Below are 26,071 nucleotides of genomic sequence, written 5' to 3' on the forward strand. Positions count from 1 at the left end.
TGAAGCCAGTGAGTGAAGCCATGTTGGAAAGTCTGGTGAGTGAAGCCAGCAATGGAAGTCCTAGTGAGGGGAAAGTCCTGGTGAGTGAAGCTAGGCAATTGGGAAAGACACAGTGAGTGAAGCCGGGGAAAGACCTAGTGAGTGAAGCTAGGCGGTTGAAGTCCCGTGAGTGAAGCCAAGGGAAATCCAGATGGGTCAAGGTTGACCGGACATCCGGTGAAAAGTCCAGTATGGAGACTTGGCGCAGGTAAAGTCCAAGTATGGAGACTTGGCACGGAAAAGTCCAAGCAGGAGCTTGGCATGGAAAAGTCCAAGTATGGAAGCTTGGCATGCGAAGTCGGAGAGGGCTCGGTAGCTCGTTCTCCTGACTAGGTCGGAGAGGGTAGCTCGTTCTGGACCGGACGAAGTCGGAGAGGGCTTGGCACTGTTCTCCTGACTAGGTCGAGAGGGCTCAGCTCGTTCTGGGACCGGGAAGTCGGAGAGGGCTCGGCACTCGTTCTCCGGACTAGGTCGAGAGGGCTCGGTAGCTCTCTGGACCGGACCAAGTCGGAGAGGGCTCAGCTCGCTCGTGACCAAGTAGGGTTTAGGTCGGAGCTCTAAACCGATCGGTCCGTGACCGATCCGATACCGGGTTATCGATCGGTCCGGTGACCGATCAAGTGTCTGAACTTGTCTCGCTTATTCGATCGGTCGTGGACCGATCGGGAGGATCCGACGATCAGGGAAGGTCCTGATCGGTCATGGGACCGATCAGGAAGGACCTGATCGATCACCATGACCGATCGGAAGGGCCTGATCGGTCTTGTGACCGATCAGACCCTTGTGGACCGATCGAGATGAGCGATGGTTCTAGACGTTGCTACGCAACGGCTAGTTTCTTCTGTGTCTTCTTCGCAGGTTATAAAAGGGGTTGAGGAGCTACTGTTCAAAGAGTTACTTCTTCCTTCTTGCCCCTGATTCTTGCTGCACTTGAGCTTTGCTGAGCTCTCTGATTCGTGAAGCTTCGTGTGAGCTTCCCCGGCTGGTCAGCTGCTGCTGTTCTTCCGTGAAGTTGCTGCTTCGATAACGGAAACCAGTCGAAGGCAAGCAATGTGTTTTAGATTCATATTGTTTGTAGTTCTTGCTGTATTTCCATCTTGTTGTTGCAAGTTATTGTGGCGAGGTTTCTCCACCCAGAAGGAGTTGTGATTAGCCGGTTTTCCGGGGTCTCATCCACCGACGGATTGATAGGCTTCGTTCACCTTACGGACACGCCGAGGAGTAGGAGTATCATCTCCGAACCTCGTTACATCATCGTGTTTGAGGTTTGATTTCTCCATTTACATTTCTGTTATTATTTTTCCGCTGCGCTAACCTTGATTTATAGAAAGAAACGAACGATTTGGGATGATTATTCATACCCCCCCTCACTAGCCGTGATCATCGATCCTAACACATTACTTATACTCCCATAGTCCCATAAGTAATTTAAAATTAATCATTTTAATTAACAAAGTTTTCTAAGACATGCATCATAAAAAAAAAATCAGTATTTACCATGCTAATACCTTCCACGATGTATATAATAAATTAAAATTTTATATAACAAAAAATTCTGCCAAAATAAAGGTTTAAATCGATAAGAGATTAAAAAAAATTAGAGCCGTTTAAAAAAATATATTTTTGGGCAATTCAAAAGTCAAGTAAATTGTGAAGAGAAGATGAAATTTTGTGTGAGAATGAGCGGTAATAAATCTTTGTCCTACTTAATTTCTATGCATACAAAGTTTAAGTGTTGTGAATGGATGAGTTTTATAGTTATATATATTAATGAGAATTTTTAGGAATTTATCTTTAGAGTTACCCATTGAGATTTAAAATAAGTGAACGGGAAAAATAATTAAACACAGATAATATAAGTGATGCAGTAATGAGGAGGGACCTACTTCATGGAAGATAGTTGTCATGATGAAAGTCAAAGTCAAGGCGACAACTATCCTCGGGCAATCGGGTGAAGCATGTCCCGACCGGGGGAGAAGGCCCCGATCCCGCGTTCGACACGAGGGAGGAGTCAAACGACCAACGCTCAATAGAGACAATGTGCAAAAGCCGAACCGAGCGGCTTCCCCGCTCAGTGAGGTAGCAGGGCTAGCTAGCATTGGCAAAGTTCAACTTCGGTCGAACGGCTACCCCGCTCAGCCTGGCAGTAGGACTCGGTAGTGGCAAAGTGAAACTTCGGTCAAGTGGACACCCGCGCAAGAGTAGCAAGGTTCTGGGAGACCGGATGGGGCACCAGAGTGACGAAATTTAGGTTGAGCGGCCACCCGCTCGGGCTAGCAATACCTCCCTCTAATATCCATCGACATCATTTTGGGAGTTGGTGTCGTCGATACCGGATATGGATAGTCAGGAGATCGTATGGCGGAAGCTTCCACTGTCAATTCAGAGATATGCTCGGCTCATTAAAGTACTGTGTCAGAGACACTTTACTGACAAGTTTTCAGGAAAAATTTTAGGAAGTGTGCTCGTCTCGAGAAGCGTACACGCGTGCTACAGGAGCTCTATATAAGGGGAGTCCAAGAATCGACGGAGGTATGCAATATTCACTGCTTGCGCTACAGTCTTCTTATTGCTCCACCTTATACTTCATCGTTGGTGACTGACTTAAGCGTCGGAGGGCCAACGCTGGGGACCCCTTCCCTGGCTCGGCACTGACGTAGTTTGTGTTGTAGGTTTAAGAAGAGTCTACAGATGGTTAGCAGGAGCGCCACATCCCCAACATTCCATCTCATCGACTTTCGGACAGGATCATATTTAGCGTCGTCTGTGGGAAGGTAGTCTGCAACCGAGCCGAGAAGATGGAGGACGCTAAGCGACTCACCACCGTGGCGCTCACCCAGGAAGAGCTCGATATGCTTGTTCAAGCTCGAGCGACGACTTTAAACTCTTGTCTCCATCAATGGTCGATAGGCGACCTTAAACTCTTGTCTCCATCAACGGTTGAGTAGCGACCTTAAACTTGTCTCCATCAACGGTCGATCGATGACCTTAAACTCGAGTCATCGTCAACAGTCGAGCTGCGACCTTAAACTCTAGTATTCGTTAGCAGTCGAGCGGTAACCTTAAACTCTTATCTCTATCAACGGTCGAACAGCGACCTTAAACTCTTGTCTCCATTAACAGTCGAGTAGCGACCTTAAACTCGGGTCTATAACAACGGTCGAGCGACGACCTTAAACTCTTGTCTCTATCAACTGTCGAGCAACGACCTTAAACCCGGGTTTACATCAATGGTCGAGCGGCAACCTTAAACCTGAAACCACCTCAACGGTCGAGCGGCGACCTTAAACCCGAAATTAAACCACCTCAACGGTCGAGCGGGTGACCTTAAACCCAGAACCACCTCAACAGTCGAGCGACGACCTTAAACCCTTAGCTCAGTGAGCGGGCAAGCGTTGATGAATAACCAATCGTGAACCCGGGCTACTCAAAAGCTCGAAGTCTTCAAAGTGTAGTATCGTTCGACACTATTCCTCAGAATGCTCCTAGGGTCGATCAGAAGTTCGCAAAATTATAATGGAACTCTGAATACAAAAGGGATCGGTCGGCTGGATGGACTAATCATGGGCGATCGGAGTGACGAGACCACGAGTTCTTGCAATGCTCAAAAGAAGAGTTGAAAAAACATACAAGGAGATAAAGCTTGTCTAAGCGGACAAGCATTTATTAAAACTTCAAAAATTTTACAAGAGCTCTTAATCTCACTCAAGGTAATCCAGGACGTCATCAGGCAATGACGTGATAAGCTTGTCTCGACTTATGATGTTACTGGTCAGAGCTACCAACAAGTAACCTACCTTTCTGAGTTGGTTGATCGTCCCGTCAATGGCCAGATCAAAAAGGTGCAGAGCATGATCAGTGACCTTCTTGTTGAAAGAGTTTGAATGGATGTAATTCTTCTTCATAACCTCAAAGCGGCTGGGCTCGACATCTTGATAAGTTGTCAAGGCCACTCGAGAGGCCTCCAACTCATCCTTAACGGTGGCTAGCTCATTGTTTTTGGTCGTGAGTTGGCCTCGAAGAGCAACTTCTTCGGCCAATCAGTTGTTTCGCTCGGCGACTAGGAAATCCTTAGCTTCCTTGAGTTTCTGGGCGAGAGCTCGGGCTTCCTTATTCTTTAGTTTGAGGTCTTCGATGGCCCGATTTTTCCTCGCATTGGCCGACTCGATCTTGTTGTCGAAGGTGGCGACCTGCTTATTGAGTCGAGCCAACATAGTGGTCTGCCCTGTGCTTTTATCCCGCTCGACTTCTAGGAGCTGGTTACTCTTCTCTAGATCGGTCCGCAGTTTAGCCACCTCGGCGTTCGTATGCTCTTGAGCGACGGAGGATTGGCCGCTCGACGTCTTCATCTTCTTCACTTCCTCCTCCAAAAATGCTAGCCTTTGACATATGGTCAGACTCTCCACTCAGTACTGCAAGCAGGAAAGAGAATATAAGCACCGATCAAAAATAAACTATGAAAATGCAAAACTTACTCCAGTAGATATCTGGGTATGGCTGTCTGCGAGCGCCCCCGGAGGCATCATCGCTACATGGGCCGGGGCATCATCCCAGATTTGGGCAAGCGGCCCTTGGATGATAATTTGGTGCTCGGGAGCTCGAGATTCGGCTCTAGACTCGCACCACTCTTCGGTCGGTAGGTGAAGAATCGCCGTAATATGGCGTTGGCCGCTCGGGGTTGATTGTGCAAAAGTAGCTCGCCCAAATGGTCGTGATGAAGATGTCAACCGAATGTCCAACTTCTTGGCCTTCGATTTTGGTGGCATGAAAGCCACTGGCAGGGGTGCAAACTGTACCTTGTTGCAAACCGGATAGGGAGGGAGTATGATCTAACAACTCAGGAGCAGCGGACTCTTGGACGGTAGCGGGGGTTGACGTCTCGACCCGTCCGGCAGACCACACCCCCCTAAGTGGTGGAGCGTGATGAAGGCTCCGCTCGGCGCCTCTCGTGCCTGATCAGTGGCTTAGTTGAGGAGGCTGAGCCTGAAGCCCCCTCAACTTGAATGACTAGCAGTCGTTCGGAAGGAGGTTGTGAGCCACCAGTCGCTCCACCACTTATCAAGATGGGAGCCGCTTCGCTTTCATCTTGAGACTCTTCTTGTGAGGCAACCGACTGCAAGGCGCGGCTCTCCAGTTCTTTCACAGCAACCGCATTGATCGTAGCATCTGCAAGCTTCGCCTTGCCGGCCAGATGTGCGCATAACATGACTTCGGCTGCAAAAGAGGAAGAAAAATCAATTAGAATCAAAGGAAGGAGTAAAGAAGTCGCATACCTACGCTGAATGGAAGTCGGGTACGGATCAGACTCAAGCCGAAAATATAGAGGACACCCTTCAGTAGCAGCTTGTGGATGTCATAATTCTGACCGATCAACATCGAAACTGCCTTGAGGTAGTCCGATTGGCTCTTGTACATCTTTAAGGGAGGTTGGGTCACCACGTCGAGCTGCCAGAAGGTTGGGAAGTCCGACCGCTCGAGAAAGCGCATAAAAAAGAAGTACTTCTTCCAGTGTTTGTTGGAGGTCGACATTTTATCAAAAAAAAACTAAGCTCACTCGGGCTTGGAAAAGAAAAGTCCCCGGCTCGAATGACTTGGGATAATAAATGTAATGAAAGAGTCAGGGAGTAAGAAGAATGTCGTGTAGGCGAAAAAGAACCACCACCCCCGCACAATAGCCGAAAAAAGTTCGGTACTAGTTGATGAAGGGAGACTCGGAAATATTTACACATGGTGAAAAAAGGGGTGGACGGGAAACCGCAGACCGACGGTAAAATGGTCCCTAAAGAAGCAAATACAGTCGGGCGACAGAGAATTTGGTCGATCGGAAGGAGAAGGAAGGATGACTTCGTATTCAGGAGGAAGCTCAAAAGCGGCTTTCAAACTCTCAGTTTCGTCGGCGTCAAACCGAGACTCGCTAGAGGTATAACAGAGCCCAGGGATGTCAACGAAAGGTTGTGAGGAACTCACCATCACAAAAAATAAAGATAATGAAGAGATGTGAAGGAAAGGAAGCCTACAGATAGAAATATCGCCGGAACATAGAAAGAAAAGCCAAAAACCTTGAGATAGGTGCGATTGGGAGGAAGTTTACGATAAAATGGCCGTCGGAGGAAGCTTACGAGAAAAAGGTTACCGGAGGAGCAGGAGAGGAGGAACGTAGCCGGAGCACAAATGGAGCGTTGCCGGAGAACTTGAAGACAAAGTGTCCGAAGGCGACGATGTACACGGGTTTATAAACCTAGAGGTCGCCCGATCGGAGCCGTCCGATCTAGGTCGCAGAAACCTAGACCGAGATTTGATCGTTGAATTTGAACCGTCAAACGTCACATCACCAATTGATATCCGTTTATCACGTCAGGCGTGCGCGCGGTAATGGGCCTGACACGTGGCGCTTCGCTACATGTCGACATTTAATGAGGGCATGAGGGCGCACTTAGCCTTAATGCGAAGAGATTTGCACGATTTTCCAAAAATCTAGGTGACGTAAGCCAGGATCATGCTCGCCCGAGACAACCCAAGAAAAGATTTCGCAAGTATAGATGTTCGTTGTGCCGATCGGATTGAAGGAGCATACCTACGGTCGAACCACAAACTTCAACAGGTCGACCGGCAGTGAGCGATCACATCCAGATCAGAGACCAAGTAGTGCCGAAGGCCTATCGGGTGGAGAACTGCTCAGACAATTGTCCAGTTAATCGGACTTACAACCTCCTTCGACTAGACTTAAGGGGGAGGCATGTGATGCGGTGATGAGGAGGGCCCCACCCTACGGAAGATAGCTACCATGGTGGAGGTCAAAGTCAAGGCGGTTAACAATCCTCAGTCGATCGGGCGACGCATGCCCCGACCGGGGGAGAAGGCCTCGATCCCGTGTTCAACACGAGGGAGGAGTCAAACGACCTACACTCAATAGAAACGATGTATAGAAGCCGAACCGAGTGGAGCAGGGCTAGCATTGGCAGAGTTCAATTTTGGTCGAGCGGCTACCCCGCTCGGCCTGGCAGCAGGACTCGGTAGTGGCAAAGTGGAATTTCGGTCTAGCAGACACATGCGCAGGAGTAGCGAGGTTCTGGCCAACCGGACGGGGTACCAGAGCAGTGAAATTCTGGCCGAGCCGCCACCCGATCAACCTAGCAGTACACTCCCTCTAATATCCATCGACATCCTTTTGGGAGTTGGTGTCGTCGACATCGGGTATGGACAACCAGGAGATTGTACGACGGAAGCTTCCACTGTCACTTTAGAGATATGCTCGACCCATTAAGGTATTGTGTTAGGGACACTTTACTGACAAGTCTTTCATGGAAAACTTTGGGAAGCAAGCCCATCTCGGGGAGCGTTCACGCGCGCTACAGTAGCTCTATATAAGGGGGGGGGGTTTTAAGCATCGACGGAGGTATGCAATATTCACTGTTTGCGCTACAGTTCTCTTGTTGCTCCACCTTATACTTCATCACCGATGACTGACTTGAGTGTCGGAAGGCCAACACCGAGGATCCTTTCCCTGGCTCGACACTGACATAGTTTGTGTTGTAGGTCCGAGCGAAGTCTACAAGTGGTCAGCAAGCTAGCATTCCATCGCATTTACTTTCGAACAGAATCAATAAGATATCGATCTTTTTAATGATTAAGGAATAATTATTTAATAGTTGAATTTATTATCAGTTCTTTATCAAAAGGAGCGGCTACGTTTTTTTATTTACCAAAAGAAACTTTCTAGTTTTAAAACTACCAAAAAGAGTATAAAAATAGTATTATTCCCTTCCCACCTCTCCCGCTAATCTCCTAAATCCCCTCTCTCCACGCTATTTTCCAACATGAGTTAGATATGAGAAAATATTAGACTCAGTGTGAGCCTGATATGGTCTAATATCAAACTGGCATGATATGAAAAATATTAGGTCCACGCTGGGCCGAGAAAATATTAAGTTCACACTTAACTTGTTATGGAAAAATATCAGACCCACCGTGGGCTTGATATGAGATAGTGGGTCTGATATAAAAAAATATCAGACTTTTTTTAATCTTGGAGAGATGGATACATTAGAAAATGAGAATTTAAGAGGTCGCTGGAAAATGTAGAAAGAGAATAATACTATTTTTGATAGTTTTAAAATTAGGATGCGAGTAAATAAGAAAATATGATGACTCGTTTTTGATAAAAAATCGATTTATTTTAAACTCTAAGTTTAAAATGAACCAAGAAAAAGGAGAGATTAAGAAAATGATGAATGAAAAAAAATAAATTGTGGGATGAAATATTATAAGTAACTTGCTCTAATATATTAGACTTTAAACTCATCCTCGAAGATAAATAATATAATTTGGTCTCTTGATAAATCTTTGCTTAGCATATTCATAAGATTCTTCTTAGATTATTCTACTAGAGATGAACTACTAACAGCTCCACATTACCTCACGTGGTCTTGAAATCAAATTCGGCCTTCCATTTAAAAACCTTGCCAAATTGCCATTTCTAGGAAGAAAATATGATTTGGCCGTCCCGTGCAGGATATGATGTGACGTGTCCCACTCGCCGTAGCTTGCTACCATCAGTGGCATCTATCTGATTGTTAGCCTGATCCAAAATATACCTGGGACGGTGAATCCAGAAGATCACAGTCAACACTATTATGACTGGAGTCTACCGGCAGTCGGCAGAGGAGAAGTTGGAGTCGATAGTGGAGGAAAGTGGGTCCGATAGCGACCGGATTTCAGTCACTGGGCAAAAAGTTCATAACACTCGTCTCAGCAGCGTTCCCATCGTACTTTATCTAAGGTCATCATGAGAGAAATTAATCACGATAATTAGAAAAACTAGCATGCAATGAAAAGAAAGACACGGGGATCAGAAATTTACAACCTGACTACCCTATGTCCAGATTTCAGTCACGATCATGCTTACAGTGATCTTCTTAGGTTTACCTTCTGAGGATATAATTTGAATCGGAGTCAATGGATGCCGACGATGGACAAACTACGATGAGTGAAACACATCGTGAAACATGAGGCCACGAAAATTTCGAGACAGACGATTCCATCTCCTGAGTTATAGGATGTTGTTCTCAAGCAATACGGATTTAAAATCTATACAACATATGCATGTGAAGAATTTATGTTTTTTTTTTTGGGGGACTATCAGTGAGCTGAAAATAGTTCATTAACATATTTTATTTTTTTATCGAATAAATATAGATGGAGCCAAATTTTTGGGCCGACCAACGACAGGCCCTAATCTGATCCCCGCCGCCGTTGCACTCCGGCCTCGGTCTCCTCACCACGGATCGCGGTCGCGCCGCCGTCCGCCGGCCTTGCTACTTCGGCACCCAGGCGAAGGCGCTCAAATCAATCGAACATGCCCAGGCTCTCAACGCCACAGAATCAAATCAAGACTGGCTTGCTCAGGCCCTCTGTTCGCTCACTCAATCTCCTCCTCCTCTTCCTCCATAGGGCAGGCAAGCCAAGCCTTGCTCTCCATCTTTTCTCTCAAATAACCTCCAACTCCATCCTCGTCCATCCCTATGCTCACTCCCTTGTCACCCGTACACTCCTCCAATCCGGCCGCTTCCAGGAAGCCAAGCGCTTCATTTTCCGTGCTGAGTCGGACTTCGGTTTCACTCCCAAGAGCTCCCTCTTCGAGTCCCTTATCCATGGCCTTTGCGTCGCCGAACAAAATCCAGATGAAGCCCTAGCGATCCTGCAGGAATGCATTCAGCATCATAATTTTTGCCCCTCTGTCGGAATCTATCGTGCGGTCGTTTCGGCTTTCGGTTCTCAAGGTAGATTTGATAGAGCAGTACAGATCTTGGAGGCCATAGGCGATGAGAAAAATCTATTTTTGACTGATAATTTCATATGCAGTTCCATCATCTCTGGATTTTCAAGGAATGGGGTGCCTGCACTTGGTCTGGAGTTTTATGAAAGGGCCAAAGTTGCTGGCTTGGATCCTAATCTCGTCACCTTTACTACGGTGGTTGATGCTTTATGCAGAGAAGGGAGAATTGATGAGGCTTGCAATCTCGTTCGGAAGATGGAAGACAATGGAATGGTGCTTGATGTCGTTTTATATACCTGCTTGATTGATGGGTATATGAAGAGAGGTGAGATCATGGAAGGACTTCGGAAACATAAATTCATGATGGAAACAGGAATAAATCCAGACGCAGTTAGTTATACTAGCATCATTGACGGTCTATGTAAGGAGGGGAGTGTAGAGAAAGTGATTGGTTTTCTGACTGAAATGGAGAATCACGATATACAACCCAATTTAGTGACTTACACAACTATAATTCGTGGTTTCTGCTTGAGGAATAAGTTGGAAGAAGCACTTTGCTTACTGAGGAAGGCTGAAGAACTTAGTTTTGTTGCAGATGAATTCCTTTATTCTATCATGATTGATGGCTTTTGTAGGAGGGGGGACTTAGATGGTGCTTTCAATATGCTTGAGGAAATGGAGAAAAAAGAGATAAAGGTTGGGTCTGTGACCTATAACACGCTCATCAATTCTCTGTGTAAAATTGGTCAGATAAACAAGGCAAATGAGATCTCAAATGGGTTTGTCAACGATAATTTTACCTATTCTATACTGTTACATGGGTACCTCAAGGAAACTAATGTAGGAGGTATCCTGGAGGTAAAAAGGAGATTAGATGAATCTGGCGTTATTTGTGACATTGTTACTTGCAATGTACTCATCAAGTCTTTTTTCATGGTAGGTATGGTAGAAGATGCTTGCAAGCTGTTTAATGAATTGCCTTCGATGGGTTTGGTTCCAAATTCAATTACTTATTCTACTGTGATTGATGGTTACTTCAAAGAAGGTTTGGTTGAAAAGGCTCTTATGTTGTTCAATGAGTACCAAAGGAATTCAACATTCACTAGTTCTTCCATCCATGATTATATGATTAAAGGATTGTGTAGGCATGGTATGACAAAAGCTGCTATCAAAGTGTTTGAAGACCTTGTTGAGAAAAGTGTATTTCCTGATGCAACTACTTGTAGGATGCTAATTCAAACTATATTTAGTGAAGGTAATGGTGATAGTTTGTGGAGGTTTGTTCACAGAGTGGAGAACATAGACCCTGAGCTTCTCTCTTTAATATGTAATGATGTTGTCCTTTTTTTGTGCAAGAAGGGGTGTTTTCCAATTGCATTGAATGTGTATATGCTCTTGAGAATGAAATACTTGCCGGTCAAGAGCAAATCATATGACATGCTTCTGGAAGGTCTTTCGCGAATTGGAGATGAACACACAGCTGAAATAATAATGGGTGAATTCATCAAACAATATGGAACCTTTGCATCTGATAGGTCAAATGCAATCTTCCTTTACCTTTGCAAGAAAAGTGTAGACAAAGCTATTCCTTTTTTGAAGTTTAAGAGCAGAAGGATCCTTGCCACAACAATTGAATCCCTTAAGAAGAAGGGTAGAATTGAAGATGCCTACAAGTTTTTATTGCAATCTGAAGAAAATGGTGTGTCGTTGGATTTATTTGTTTACTCCATCGTGGTGGATGGACTTTGCAAGTCGGGTTATCTTGAAAAAGCTCTAGACCTATGTGCAATCATGAAAAAGAAAGGAGTACATCCAAATATAGTCATCTACAATTCTGTGATCAATGGGCTATGTCAACAGGGATGTCTAACTGAAGCATTTAGGGTTTTTGATTCTTTGGAAAAACTTATAATTCCTCCTACAATTGTTACTTATTCTACTCTTATAGGTGCTCTGTCTAGACAAGGTTTTCTGGATGATGCAAGCAAACTATTAAAAAGGATGATCAACAAGGGTGTTATTCCTAATACATATGTTTACAACAAGCTAATAAATGGCTATTGCAGCTTTGGATTGGTTGATAAAGCCATGGAACTTCTCTCAGATCTAGAAAAGAGTTGTTTGAATCCTGATGCTTTTACAATTGCTTCTATTATGAGTGGATATTGTCAACAAGGGGATGTTGAAAGTGGTCTAAGCTTCTTTATTCAGTGCAAGAGTAGAGGGCAATTTCCAGATTTCTTGGGCTTCATGAGCCTTATAAAAGGGTTCTTTGCCAAGGGAAGGCAGGAAGAAGCAAGAGGCATGTTGCGGGAAATGTTGAAGTCTGAAGAAATTACAAAGCTGATAAATGCTGCTGGAAATGAACTCCATCTAGAGTCCTTGCAGAATCTTCTATCAGTTGCATGTGAGCAAGGAAAAATTGAGGAAGTCATACCTATTCTAAATGAAATTTCTTGTATGTTTTTTTCTTCAACAAGGTTTAACGGCCACAGAATGTTTACAAAACTGAATAAGCTGCATGATTCTGATATGTTAGACATGAAAGCTGAAAAGACAGAGGGAACACGTATTCATCACCCAGAAAGTAATAGGGAGTCAAGGCCAGAACATGAACTTAGTTTGAAATTCAACATAGACAAAGACAAGGAAGCTCATGAATATCAGATAGTAAAACCACAGGGATACGACTTTGCTACCTACTATTCTACGATTTCATTCTTATGTGGCAGAGGGGACCTGCAGAAGGCTAACATTGCAATCAGAGCAATGCTTCAAGATAAAAAAAAAGTCCTCAGTCAACCACTTGGGACTCTTTGATAAGTCAGGACCTTTCTGTAGGTTTTGGTCTGCTAATGGACAAGTGATAAGGGAAGCTGAGACTATTTTTGTTTACTGTTTTCATTCAGCTCCTTGCAACACTTTGTTGGGTAATAATTTCTGCAAGGGATTAAATTTTGTGCAGTGAGTCAATCCTAATGTGAAGTAAAAACTTTACCAGGTATGGTGTCTATATTTCAACGTAAAGAATCCAGCTGTAGTCTCCAATATCTCCTATGACATTCCTGGATCTGTTTGGAAGTGGAAACTTAGCCTTGTTCCAGAGTTGGCACGGACCAAAAACCCTGTAGCTTGTAGATCATAAAACTTGCACAAAATCCTGATGCTTTTTGACGCCAGCTGACTTTACCTTGGTGACCTGATCTCTGATGCTTCCAGTGTTTGTCAAGAATTAATGGTCTGAGCCTGAGGTTCCTTGTAATATCCATGGGGCTGTACTAATTAAACAGGGTCCATCAATCCTCGAAAGCACACTGTTACGGTGCGACACTCAGTCAGCTCGAGGACATCAATTAGTTCACAATTCATAGTATATCCTCTTCATTTAGATGTCAGCTAAAGTTTTACATTAGTTTTTGCTTTTGCTTCAACTGCTAACAGTCCTAGCCATTAGTTTTCTCTTATTCATCCTCCCTTTCTATAATCTTTAAACCTTAAAAGTGGAAGGCAGTTCACTTTTGTCTGGTGGAAATGACCTAGGGATCACGCACATTGGTGCTAGAACAACAAGGGTAAATTGTGAATTTCAGCTATTTTGAGCTAGTCTAGTGGCTATACAAGGTGATTGGAAAATTATCTTCTTCTGGACATAAGGCGCATCACTGAAATATCCAACTTTTGCATGAAAACGTTAGCAAAATTTGCTTGCATTATTAATGTATTATATTCTTGGAGAAATCTCTAAAGTTTGCATTACCAATAGAAATCACATTTAAGATAATGATACAACATCATTGTCATCAACATCAAGCCATATTTGTCCCTACTATTTGGAGCCAGTTAATTTATGATAGTGATACAAAAATCAAAATCATTAATTCTGCAACCTCTCAGAAAGTCCTCATACAAATTCGGTAATGGTATAGACAACCATCCTGGTATCTTCTCATCTGGTTATGCCAACTGTATTTTACTAATTAACGAAACACCACCTCAGGTAATGCTGAAATGTAGAGGGCATGAGAGAGTATAAAGTCACCACCTCCCATTAATCTCACATGGTTAAGTGGAAGCCCTTTTGGACTTCTTGAATTTCATGGGTCCACACCTGTTGCACAAAAATAGAATATGGACTTGATATTAGCTTCATGTTAATTTAGAAACTAGAGGATCACTAACTATTCATTCGCCTTTTTCTTTGCTAATCGCCTTATAGTATGTATGACTGTTGATTTTTTTTTTCTCTCTATAGTGTTTTCTGATCAATTATTAAATTGCAGAAAGGAATTGATGAAAAATTGGGAAGCCACTTTAGGACATGATCCTGAAGCTTTTTTCAAGAGTGGTATGAGGCATGCTTGTTATATACTTTTGCTATCGAATGAGAATCAATTTCTATTTACATTTGATCAAATCTGTCTCTCTGTAGGTTATGCTCTAGGTAGATATGGAAGTTAATGGAGTGCCTTTGAAGGTAATGTAAACTATAAAGACTTAGTTGTTCATTTTTAGTTCTGCAGAAGATGAATCCAGTAAATAAGTGGATTTTGGATAGATCATATTACAATGATAAGCAACCCATTCGTAATTAGTTTATCACTAGGAAAGATCGGAAAATCATATGCCATCTATTTTTGTCCATGGGATGAAAGATAGTGCCACTTCACTTCCATTGTCACTCTCAAGTTAAAATACATTTGGTCTGTTGAATTGTAGTGTTTGGTACACAAATTTGAGATATAGGTCTCAAACGACATGTAATACTTATCTTGTACTAATTTGAATTCTGTGAGCTCTAAACTTTCTTCAAAATAATTGACAGGTGATAAAGTTATATAGAGATAAAATGCCTTTGAATAATCTGATGGAACCTCCTATATTTTACCCTATAGAAAAACCATCAATCTTTCTTCTGGAAGGCTTGACAATGGTTTATTTTTCAGTATTACAATCATTGTTCTTTCAGACTGATTTTAGTTATCTTATCCTTATGTTTCCAGGCTTTTGTTGATAGTGGAGCACAATCTACAATATTTTCTAAAAGTTATGCGACAAACGTGGGTATGGTGACCAGTCTAAGCCTCCCAGTCAATGTAGCAGCAATTGGACCTTCTATGCTATCTTCCATATAGGAATGACAGATGGATTGCTCGATGATGCAATTTGGGGAAGGCAAAAGAGAAGATGCTTGTTCGTATATTAGGCTCTATTGAAACTACTTGATCAGCATTACAGAGGTGTTGCTGTTGCAGTTGGCCAGTCAGAGATATTAGGCTTAATACATGTTGCACCAATTAAGGTACTTTTTGATTTGACCAATTCTATCAATTGATGGTTGATATTAGGCTTATTTGCAGATCTTTAGTTATTGATTGGTGATGGATCTGGCCACTCACTCTCATTACATGTTCTCTTTATTTGGAAATTTATTTCACTTTGATGGTTGATAAATCAACTTGTGTGATGGTACACCGTATTAATGTCTCTCTACTCGATCAATAGCTTTGCTTCTAAAATTCCATGTACATCAACACATGTTTACGAGGCAATTTATCTGTTTTACTATAACGCCGATAATAATTCTAAAGCTTGGAGGAATCTGCTTATAATATTTCAATTCATGAATCACTAATTCTGTCTATCTTGGTCATAGATTGGCCCATTTATTCTACCCATGCTTGTTTTTATTTTCTTCAATCTTTCAAAATGTTATGCTCTTTAAGCCTTATAATTCATTTTCAAGTGAGTTCCACACAGATAAACTGTCTCCCAAAGATCATCAACTATCTGGGCCATCATTGTGCTTGACTGCGAAATATTCTGACTTAAGTTTGCATTTCTTGCAGAAAAGGACATATATTCATGTATCCCTGATGAACAAAAACTCTCAAAACAAGCATCAATTTCTAGCATTACCAGTTGAAGCTTTCAAACTTCTCTGCTATTCAGTGTATCTGATACCTTGGTGTTGTCCTATGCAACTGAAGATTTTGCAATCAAGCGATGAAGTTCTTATTTGAAATTTTCTGAAAAGAGAGTTTACCAAGAACACTGCAAAAACACACTGCTCATATAATGAACGTATCATCATTAGTGAATGCTTTTGGCTATTATTTGAACACTTCCATTCGTGGAAGCGTTTATTCAATGAATTCTGAGTTCTTTTACAATGTCCAAAGAGAATTCCAGCAAAGGTATCTCATAGCTGTTGGCAAGTGACTAAGCTCTGAAGAACAATACACAAACTGGAGCAGAAACAAGGAAAAGATACATATTTGGAAACTCAACGCACATTAACATGAACTAACATTACAACAATCAACAATCATTAAACTTGAAAATAACATCACATATTCACTAAATGCATACCATCTATTGCTTAGTCTCTCTCGTTTTCTCTTTTTCTTTGCTAGAGATCTACAAGAAATAACAATTACTATGTAGACGAAGAAAAAAAGAAAGAAGAAATGAATAGTGAGAACCTTTAGCCAGAGTGAGCTTCTGATGGAGTCTTGGCATCAATGGACAGTGCATGCAATCCACTTTGCAACTCCTCTTGCAGCAGGTCATAGATAAGCCTGTGCCTCTTCACCAAGCTTTTCCCTTCGAACTCCTTCGAGATCACCCTGACATTGAAATGCGTCTCTCCATCAGTGCTTGCCCTGACTCCGGCGTGGCCTGCGTGGAGATAAGATACATCCTCCACCTCCAATTCAGACGGAGATAGCCCTTGTTGCAATCTCTTAACGATTCTCTTCTTTCTTCCACCAATATCATCCCTTTCCGATGTCTCATCCTTATCAGCGAGATTTGAGTTACCGTTGACCCGTGAGGCCGATTCTCCGGGGACTTCCTCGGCTTCGCCACCCAAAATTGAATTTTTCTCTTCTTTACTTGTTGTGCTTGCAGTCTTGGATTCTACAGGTTTACTTTCGCCGGTCTCGGCAGATTCGATGTACAGCTGGACGGCCTTCTGCTGCATGAGCTTGAGCATGTTGAGGAACCCGTTGTTCCTGGACGGGGTGAGGCTCTGGCGGAGGCCGAGGAGTTGGACGAAGTCGGGCGGCACGCGGGCGATGACGGTGGCGGGGGATCCAGAGAGGCCGAATACGAGAAGGGCGGCGAGGCCCTTGGTGAGGGCGGAGTCCGAATCGGCCTCGAAGCGGACGGCGGTCGGGTCGTCAGGGTCGGCGAAGGCGCGGACCCAGACCTGGGATACACAGCCGCGTACGCGGTGGGCGTCGGTCTTGAACGCGGGGTCGAGCGGCGGCAGCCGGGCGCCGTAGTGGAGCAGCTGCTGGTACTTGGCTTTCGGCTCGGGGACCGACTGGAAGAGGGCGATGATGTCGCGCAGCTTGGGAGGGAGGAGGGAGGCGTCCACGGATTCCAAATCTTGGTCCTGCTGCCGCTGCTGCTGCTGCTGGGCTCGGAGGGGGATGGGGGAGGATCTTGGGAGAGATTGGAAGGAGATTGGGGAGGAGAAAAGGAGCGACCTTGATAGGCAAAGGAAGGAGGAGGCGTTGGAAGGGAAAGAGGACGACGAATTTGGGAGGAGCTTGGGAGAGGCGACGCGGCGGAGAGCGAAAGAGGAGATGGAAGACGACGCCATGGCTGGACACGGGGAGAGACGGAAGCTGGATGGATCTCTCCTTTTGTGCGTGTCCTTATCGGATCCTAAAATTCATACCCGATATCGGATTTGGATTGTCTAGCTACTTCCCGAACCCGATTTTTTGGAAACCCCCTTCTGTTTCCGGCATTGACTGTGACCACTGAATCAAAGTCAAACATGAGGTTCCGCCTATGCAACTGCAAAACATGTGGGTTAACGTAATTTTTGGATCGGGTCGGTCGGGTCTTATTTCTGATATAAACTGATCCGATTTCATCAGCAGGCCCACTTAGGCCCACCATTTCAAAGGCCCAGTGGCATTGTCGTAAATTCATGCAACATTGAAACCCTAGGTCGATTCCGTTCCTTCTATAAAAATCCAGCGAGGGCGCAACATTTGTTATCTTCTCGTGGTGGCAGCCGCGCTTCATACTCTTCCAGGATGTCGAAGCGAGGTAATCCTCTCGATCTCTCTGCGGACTGCTCGTGATTGATGGGATCTGCTGTTGATTATCTTCGTCGTGGAGAAAGTTGAGTTTTTGTGACGTTTTTTATTTCTATTTGCGGCCTTTCTTAGGTCGCGGAGGAACGGCGGGGAACAAGTTCCGGATGTCTCTGGGTCTACCAGTGGCGGCGACGGTGAACTGCGCTGATAACACCGGAGCGAAGAACCTCTACATCATTTCTGTGAAGGGGATCAAGGGCCGCCTTAACCGTTTGCCTTCTGCCTGCGTCGGGGACATGGTTATGGCTACCGTCAAGAAGGGGAAGCCTGATCTTCGGAAAAAGGTCATGCCTGCTGTCATTGTTCGTCAGCGGAAGCCGTGGCGCCGAAAGGACGGCGTATACATGTACTTCGAAGGTATGCTGATTGATCTCTATATTCAAGTAGATTTTTTTGTATATATTTGATTCATAACTTATTGTAAGGTATAGTTTTTTAATCCACTGACTGCATGCCACTATGCTTGGATTGAACGTGGTTGATTAATAACAAGTTGATAATGACCTTAAGTCTTCTCTCTAATTTCTTATTCGGTTCTATGCAATTTCTTACTGAAGTACCCTCTCTTACAGTTAGCTTATGTGGAAGTTTGTGATCGTAGTGATGTGATTTAATTCAAGGGCAATAATTTTGTTTGCTGATTCCTGGTTGTAACAATTACCGTTAGGGATGGGAGAAACAAGGATAAGTGTCTGCCAACAATGTTATTATGTAGGTTTTAAAGTCTCCTCCCCAACCTTCAGTATCTGTCTACTGCTTACATCACCTTGACTTCTACATGGTAGTGTGTGCTTCTACACTGGAAAATATATCATTTTTTTTTAACTTCTTTCCACTGGTAACATTGGCGACAAAACACTGGCATTAAGAACGACAAGGTGTCCTGGTCTGGGATAGGAGGGTCAAGCCTAAACTACTTCCAATAGTGCTTTTATATGTATTTGGATCGTCACCCCCTGAACCTTCCGTATCTGTGTGCTGTTAATATCGTCTTGCCTTTCACATGGTAGTTTACTGCTTATGTTCCTACACTCTGAAGATTGTTTGACTCTTGGTTTCCCCCATAAATTGTGTTTGTTTATCCGTATGATATGCAATTTGTCACATTGATAGGTAAATTATTTTTTTATGTATCATTGGCTTATTTACCATTTTCCAAATATTACATTTTTGCGTCTCTGTTATAGTTATTTCTGTATGTATCCCTGTTCTATGTAGGATACACTTTTTACATGTTGTATTGTCTCTTTTTAATTTTTGCTGCCACTATAGCCTGTTAACTATTCATGGACTGATTCCAAACCAGTAACTTATTATTTTATTCTGCTTTTTGAGTGTTTTCATTGACATTTTCTCAATTATCTGTTGCTTTTGCTTTTCCAATCATACAGACAATGCGGGAGTGATTGTTAATCCAAAGGGTGAAATGAAAGGTACTATACCATGCTGTTTGGTTCTTGAACCCTTTGTGGTTTGATCATTTCAGGACTTCGTTAACTGTTTGATTGTGTCAGGATCTGCAATCACTGGACCAATTGGCAAGGAATGCGCAGACCTGTGGCCAAGGATTGCAAGTGCAGCAAATGCAATTGTGTAATTTGCTTAAGTTCAACCGCTGAGTTTTTAATGTTCACTTTTCAGACATTGGTTAGGCACCAAGGTTCTTTAGATTACTTGTTGAGTAGTTTTTATTTTGAAAAACCCGTGGAATGTTTCCATGTAGTGCTGATTCTACCATTTTGGATTTTGAACTCAATACTCTTTTTGGTGGTTCGTGAATTTCCAGTTGTGATAAATGATGATTTCTGGTGATTTTTTCGATCAAATTACTCTAGTTATTTACCACTGTGATTTTTGGTTTTTAAAAGAATAAAAAAATAATTTAATTTTATGTTTCAACTGTTACGAATAAGGATTATGTGCTAGATTTTATTTCTTTGATCCTTTTTTTTTTCATAATTATTGTATTTTAATTGTGGCTTAGTAAAATAGTAGAAATTAATTGCTGGTGTATGATACTGCTTAATTAATTAGATTCAAATTTGAATATTTCGATTTCTTCAATATCAGTTAATTTTAAGGCAAAAACATTGTAATTAAAATTAAATGTCATTATTCTCACCAATTTATGTTGATAATTTTTTTTAAAAATGGTTACTTTATGTTAAATGTGTTAACGTAAGAAATGGCAGAAATTGGTTTCTCACAAATTAACAAGATAAACCTGGGTGTTGTCAGTTTAGAGTTTAGGGGTATATATATTAATGGTTAGTAGTCATCGAATTGGTCTAGTGACTGGATTGACGGATGTTAGGATTATGATTCCTAAATAAAAGACAAACATTTTCTAATACAAATAAGAAGTATGCCCTTTAATTGAAATAAAATTAAAACTCGATGCAATATAAAAGCTTCTTAAAAATGCTAAAATTGAAATAAATTAAAATTTTATAACATATATAATTTTAATTTAATATTATCCTATGAAATTTAAGTATATTTTTTTTCCATACCTTGACCATTTGTATTAATAGTTAATTATAAAATACGATACTCAAATAATAATAAAATAATAAGATAATTTGAAAATAATCTTAACGGATTTTTTTAAGAATTTTTAAAAATTTTTCTCGAAATTTTTCGAAACTTGTATGACGAATTTAAGGGGATCAATTATTAGTCATGGGAAAATCTGTTTGAAATACTAATAAGTGAGAGTTGATTGAGGAATGTACCTAAGGTTTGATTAAGCAAAACCTAAGTTAAATTCATTTTATTTCCTCCACTTTTTTCCTCCTGACTCCTCGCGCGCACCGACCCCTCCTCATCGTGCCGTAGCCGACTCTCCTTCCCAACTCGACGTCGAGCCCCTCTCCTTCCCCGATGTCCTCCTCATCGGCTGATCTCTTCCCCTCCTCTGCGTCACCGGCGCGGATCCAGCCACTACCCTCTCCCTTGCGTCGTCTCCTCAGCCGACGACGCCCTTGGAACCTTGAAGCCGCAGCGCTGCCTCCTCTTCTCATCGCGGACGCCAAGCACTCGCCGGAAACCGAAGCCACCACCGTCTACTTCCTCTGCCCTAGCGCCGACGGCCTCCCTCTACCCTAGCTCCCGATTGCCGCCGACCTTCTCCCCGGCCAGGATCGAGAGCTTCGACGTCGACAGCTACGAGCTCCGATCGCCGTAGTCAGCGGCTGAGTGTGAGACGCAGGTGCCCTGTGATTGCAACCGCCCACCCTTCTCCACAGAACCGTGTGAAGCCGACCATCGTCCACGCGAGCACCGCGGACACTGCTCTACCGGCGGCAACCATCGCCTGTGCCCTAACCCGAATCCAGTGAGGCCATTGCCTTTCTTTTCTCTCTTTGCCACGGGACGTCACAACCCATATCTTAGATGGTTTCACTAGTCACCGTGAGTAGTCGCTACTCATCGGAGAACAAGAAACAGAAGGTAATCAAATTCTTAACCTAAGCATTGTTGCTCTATCTTAATTCTGTTTAGAATTTGGGGCTGTTAAATTAGGAGGAGAAGGAAAGGTGAGCAGCAAGGTTCTTCGGCTGCGAGCCCTACAATAGAGCTTTGAGATTTGGGTGAGTTATTGGAATTGATTCAAGTTTGTTTATCCTAAGTTGATTATGGCATGCTTAGGGTTAAAGTTGGATTAACTCAAGTTTAGGCGGTAAAATTGTTTTACCGAGACCTAAACATATATTGGGGGTTAAACGACGATCATATTTTGATTGGAGTTATCCTATATAGGTTTTGAGATTTTATTTAGCTATTTGCTATATGTGTAATTAGCTAAATACATTTATGTCATCGCAGGATATTGATTCTAGATGGGCGTCTTGACGTAAGATTTCTGGTCATGATCGACTGATAAAGACGAATACTTCTGACTTATCTCTTTGATATAGTCGTTTTAAATATGCATAATAGTATATAGCTAGTAACAATGATTATGTTTGCATTTGTTTTAGTATGCCACTATTTGGTTCTTGTAGTATGTCTATATTCGTATCTGTTATACATTCATGCTTATATCATATTGATTGTTGCCATGTGTACTCCTGTTCTTAGAAATAGTGACATACATTGACCTATTGTGTAGTAGACTTGTTATTTGCCATATCTGATTTGTGTACTTAGATTTATGATTCCTAAATCATTATATGATTTATTTCCTTTTTGTACATTTTATATGGAGGTGTATACTGTCAGTATCTACATGCTTAGTGTCATGCACCATCTTGCATGATTGCATGCTGAGCGATTGTCGGCTCTATTATTGTTGAGCACATCGCCAGTTACATAATCTAGACACACCACTTATGGGTTAGTTGTAAATCAGGCAGGGTGTGTGCAGTTTGCTCTATCAGGGCTCCGCTGGTCCACTCATGGGCAGCGATGACTGCAGCGTGTAGCGGGCACGGATTCCTCCCCTTGACCATGATACAGGGAGATGAGAGCATTGAGCTCCCCCACTCCGTTTGGGGTAGGAGGATAGGTGTACTCCGACAACATCCTATCCACTCGGTCACTCAGGAACAGTGATAACAGAGTGCACAGTTATCATAGCCCTACCCACCCAGTCTCACCATCGCGTGTGAGATGGTTGACTGGTGTCAGAGGTGACCATGCCATTTTTATATCATATGTATGAATTACATTTATTATTTGTGCTTGCTGCATTATGTATGATGCATTTTGGTGGTTGCATATGAATGACATGCATACAGGTGATATTTTGTATCTGGTCTGACGACCCTTATTTCCGGATAGGAGGTTCTGGTACAGTTTCTTCAGTCTTTTCAGTCTTCATTTCCTACTTTTGTTCAAGAAACTGAACCGCATAATTATTACTGTTAGTTATGCCTTATTATGCATGTTTATCCGGTATCCACTGAGTTCTTGAACTCACCCTGTTGATTATTCTTATTTCAGGTTGAAACTGTCAGGAGGTTCTAGTTGCTAGTCCCCTTGCCACAAGGATTTTCGCTTTGGTCTTTTGGTTTTCTGTTTATTTGCTTAGAGCTATGTTTCAGACTTGTTCTAGTTTTGCACTCTGGATTTTGGGTGTTTTGTTTTAAGGCATTGTAATGGTTGAACTTTTGCTTGCTTGGTGGATTTTCTATTTGGTATGTTTAGCTACGCACCAGCCGGTAGGCAGAAGAGGTAAGTTTGGATGTTGTTTTCGATTTCTTTTCATATTGTGATGACATTCGGAGGCTGATATATTATAACTGCGTGGATTGTTTATTTTTGTATGTCATATATATTCCAACCATGTTGGCTGATGAGTGTGAGCCCTGAGGGCTTTGTAGTAATGTTTCAGATTATCATCTGCATAGAAGAGATACTGCTGAAATTTCCTCGGTAGGGACTCCCCCAGGGCGTGACATTAATAGTCACCCGTGATTTACTTCTTTCGTGTTGACTTAGGGATAGATTGATGGAGGCGTTGTGGGTGAACCTTTTGTCGCATTGACAATTGAGTGTAAATATGTACCCTCGATTTACTTTTATTGGAGCGTTTAGATGGGCTTTTAAGTGGCCGGATTTATATTCAATCGCTTATGAATGTACAAGATAAGGATGTATAAGATATCAAATCTCTCTATATATTTATTATTTATTATTTTTTATTGAGCTCATGACAATCCGATTTTATTTTTAAGATTTATAGATTAAATTATAGTATTAACCGTAAAAAAAATTCAAATTGAAAAAAAATTTAGTCACACCAACTCTTAACAACGTAACATAAAAAATATCATTAAACATCAATTTGTTTTTACAAGACATCACAAATCTTAGAATATTAATGTATTCACCAAGTTTGGTAGAATATATCAAAAAATTTAAAGTATTTTCACAATTTTTAATGAATATCTACTCCAACTCTGGTGGCTTATGTGTTTCGTATTTACAAGAATTTTTCTCTAGATAAAAGATGTAATCAAAAGATGTTAGATTTCTGAATTGATCATCTCATGCACTTCTTAATTTACACTAATTATCAATAAAAACTTTTCATAAGACCAAACGAGTCACTCAAAAAATAGTCAATAATCTTAATTTTTTACCATTTGTTTCATATATCCCATTCTCCTCTTACTTTTGTTTGACAATGAAGCAAGTAAGAACCATCTAAAATGATAGATGCTCCACTTTTATAATACTAGTTGATTATTATATCAATCACGGTGATAAAAAGTGAATACGTTTATCTTCAGTATTTCCGTTAATTCATTTCAGGGTCAACACAGAAAAGGTAAATTATGGACGGTTACTAATATTTAGAATAGTGATTAGCACATAAGGAAAATATTTATCTCAACTTTGTTGAGATTCGAATCTCAGACCTTATAATGATAACACCTCATACGTTAGTTATTAGATCCTCCCGAAAAGACAAATTATTATATCAATCACGCTTCCACAGTCAATCAATTATCGGAACTTTAGAGACCATAAATAATAAACTATTTTAAAAATCGTTTACATTGGGCTTAAATGATTCAAACTTCATTATCTCGTTGCATATGTTGGACATTGTATGAGTTACAATATTAAGAAGATAAAGGGTCTATTTATCTTCATCTTTCTCTATTATACATTATTAATGCATCGATTATATATCAATAAATTCTCTTATATATTGATGAGTCCCAGAACAATCGGAAAGGATCAAAAAGTGCACAGTAAAGGCGACAATAGGCAAAGGGAATATTCTATCGGGATTTAGTTGATAGAAAATCTGAGAAAGTTCTAAACGATGATCTTCTCAGCGGCAGCAGTAGCATCTTCGGTGACGTCTTCTTTGATTTCTTCTCAGGAGATCATTGTGAGTGGTTTACAGTTTTATTTTGTGTTTCACGTATATTAGAGGCAGTAATACTATCAGAGCGATGTTTAAGCATGAAACATATTTCTTCGTTGAAAAGAAATGTCTTTTCCATCGTCGTCAGGCGAGATCAGTCGCGATTTACTGCAGTTATTGAGCCCCGAGAGATTGTTGGCTATCGACTTCCATGGCCGGAGAGTGTTGACAACCATGTTCAGAGGTTGACGATTGATAGTCGTGGTAACCGCGCTCGTCGCAGAAGAAGAAAAGAGTGTCGTGATCGCGACAGAGAAGAGAAAAAGATGAAGCAATTAGATCTTAATCGATTTAAAATCTATGTAATCAATTAAACTGATGAAGCATAATAAATTTATATATTCAATTGGTGTAATCAATTCAAGCACACCTATAATCGATTAAATGGATTTTTAATCGATCTAAGTAATCGATTAAAAACAGTATTAACTACGGTTCAAATACTGTCTTTGAATTTTTTTTGATTTTATTAAATAAAAAGAAAAAGAAATTCCTCTTTCAAAACACGTGTAATGAATTAAAAAACTAGTGTTTTGCATGTTTGATTAAATTTAATTAAATATATTTATTTATTAATTATATGTCTATAGAAATATATTATTAATTAATAAATACATATTTAATTAATTTATAGTTCAATTAATTAAAAATTAAATGAGACCAACTTATCAAATCAAACTCAAGTCTGATTTAAATCATTAGTTGATTTAAATAAATCAGTTTGATTCAATAATACCTAGATCCGACTTAAATCATTTGTTGGTTTAACCAGATCAATTTATTATTGAATTAATTGGGGTGATTTTGATTACATAAGTTGGGCTGATCAAATATGATTAGATTAGTTCTATTGTGTCATATTTTATAAAAAGATTAGATTTATTCTAATGGGTCAAAGTTAATCGAATGAACATTTGATTAATCAAACAGACTTGAGTTTGATCAAAAAGGTTGAGATTGATTTAAATAAGCTTAGATTAAAACAATAATAGAATATAGGTTAGAAATCACTGTCCAATTAGATTAGTTTTAATAAGGACAATGAACTAAGCTTAGGATCTAGATTCATGATCGACTAATCTAATGGGTTAGTCGACTTAAACTTGTGAAAATCGAGAAGATTTGTATTTCTTGATTTACAATGATGGTTCTATGCTTGTATAAATTGAATTAAACTAGTTTTGTACTGATTAGTCAGTTTTATACTGACTTGTTTAAATTCAATTTTTCAGATGGTACGGACGATTACCGCAT

The 26,071-nt window shown here is 41.4% G+C and overlaps 3 protein-coding genes and 1 long non-coding RNA gene across 9 annotated transcripts; 3 read left to right on the forward strand and 1 right to left on the reverse strand.

The window, feature by feature from the left end:
* Nucleotides 1-9,242: 9,242 nt before the first annotated feature.
* LOC121975835 (pentatricopeptide repeat-containing protein At5g57250, mitochondrial-like) lies at nt 9,243-15,926 on the forward strand. Of its 5 annotated transcripts, none has more exons than XM_042527724.1 (5): nt 9,243-13,386; nt 14,095-14,159; nt 14,244-14,288; nt 14,815-15,113; nt 15,661-15,926. In XM_042527724.1, exon 1 carries the CDS (start codon nt 9,395-9,397, stop codon nt 12,632-12,634), a length of 3,240 nt encoding a protein of 1,079 aa, XP_042383658.1. In that variant the 5' UTR covers nt 9,243-9,394; the 3' UTR covers nt 12,635-13,386; nt 14,095-14,159; nt 14,244-14,288; nt 14,815-15,113; nt 15,661-15,926. The 5 variants fall into 5 exon arrangements, with proteins under 5 accessions (XP_042383658.1, XP_042383657.1, XP_042383659.1 ...); XM_042527723.1 differs by having other exon boundaries at nt 9,243-13,184; XM_042527725.1 differs by having other exon boundaries at nt 9,243-13,136.
* A 143-nt stretch (nt 15,927-16,069) lies between these two features.
* On the reverse strand, nt 16,070-17,455 carry LOC121975837 (sufE-like protein 1, chloroplastic/mitochondrial). Its single transcript, XM_042527727.1, has 2 exons — nt 16,297-17,455; nt 16,070-16,231 (listed from the first exon to the last, which is right to left on the reverse strand). The coding sequence occupies exon 1, from the start codon at nt 17,421-17,423 to the stop codon at nt 16,299-16,301; it is 1,125 nt and encodes a 374-aa protein (XP_042383661.1). The 5' UTR covers nt 17,424-17,455; the 3' UTR covers nt 16,070-16,231; nt 16,297-16,298.
* Nucleotides 17,456-17,723: 268 nt separating this feature from the next.
* Nucleotides 17,724-19,710, forward strand: LOC121975838 (60S ribosomal protein L23). Its single transcript, XM_042527730.1, has 4 exons — nt 17,724-17,881; nt 18,004-18,288; nt 19,323-19,364; nt 19,446-19,710. Exons 1-4 carry the CDS (start codon nt 17,869-17,871, stop codon nt 19,526-19,528), a joined length of 423 nt encoding a protein of 140 aa, XP_042383664.1. The 5' UTR covers nt 17,724-17,868; the 3' UTR covers nt 19,529-19,710.
* Nucleotides 19,711-20,687: 977 nt separating this feature from the next.
* Nucleotides 20,688-23,193, forward strand: LOC121975839. Of its 2 annotated transcripts, XR_006110445.1 has the most exons (3): nt 20,691-21,384; nt 21,457-21,524; nt 21,760-23,193. It is a non-coding gene; the product is annotated as an uncharacterized LOC121975839 (long non-coding RNA). The 2 variants fall into 2 exon arrangements; XR_006110446.1 differs by having other exon boundaries at nt 20,688-21,384; nt 21,457-23,193.
* Nucleotides 23,194-26,071: the final 2,878 nt, after the last annotated feature.

This window comes from Zingiber officinale, chromosome 4B, assembly GCF_018446385.1.
Source record: "Zingiber officinale cultivar Zhangliang chromosome 4B, Zo_v1.1, whole genome shotgun sequence".
Lineage (NCBI taxonomy): Eukaryota > Viridiplantae > Streptophyta > Magnoliopsida > Zingiberales > Zingiberaceae > Zingiber > Zingiber officinale.

Excerpts from the sequence above, each read along its gene's own strand:
- LOC121975835 (XM_042527722.1), top strand. The coding sequence starts at position 9,395 with ATGCCCAGGCTCTCAACGCCACAGAATCAAATCAAGACTGGCTTGCTC.
- LOC121975837 (XM_042527727.1), bottom strand. The coding sequence starts at position 17,423 with ATGGCGTCGTCTTCCATCTCCTCTTTCGCTCTCCGCCGCGTCGCCTCT.
- LOC121975838 (XM_042527730.1), top strand. Across the intron at positions 18,289-19,322 it reads CGTATACATGTACTTCGAAG|ACAATGCGGGAGTGATTGTT; the intron begins GTATGCTGATTG and ends CCAATCATACAG. Across the intron at positions 19,365-19,445 it reads TCCAAAGGGTGAAATGAAAG|GATCTGCAATCACTGGACCA; the intron begins GTACTATACCAT and ends TGATTGTGTCAG.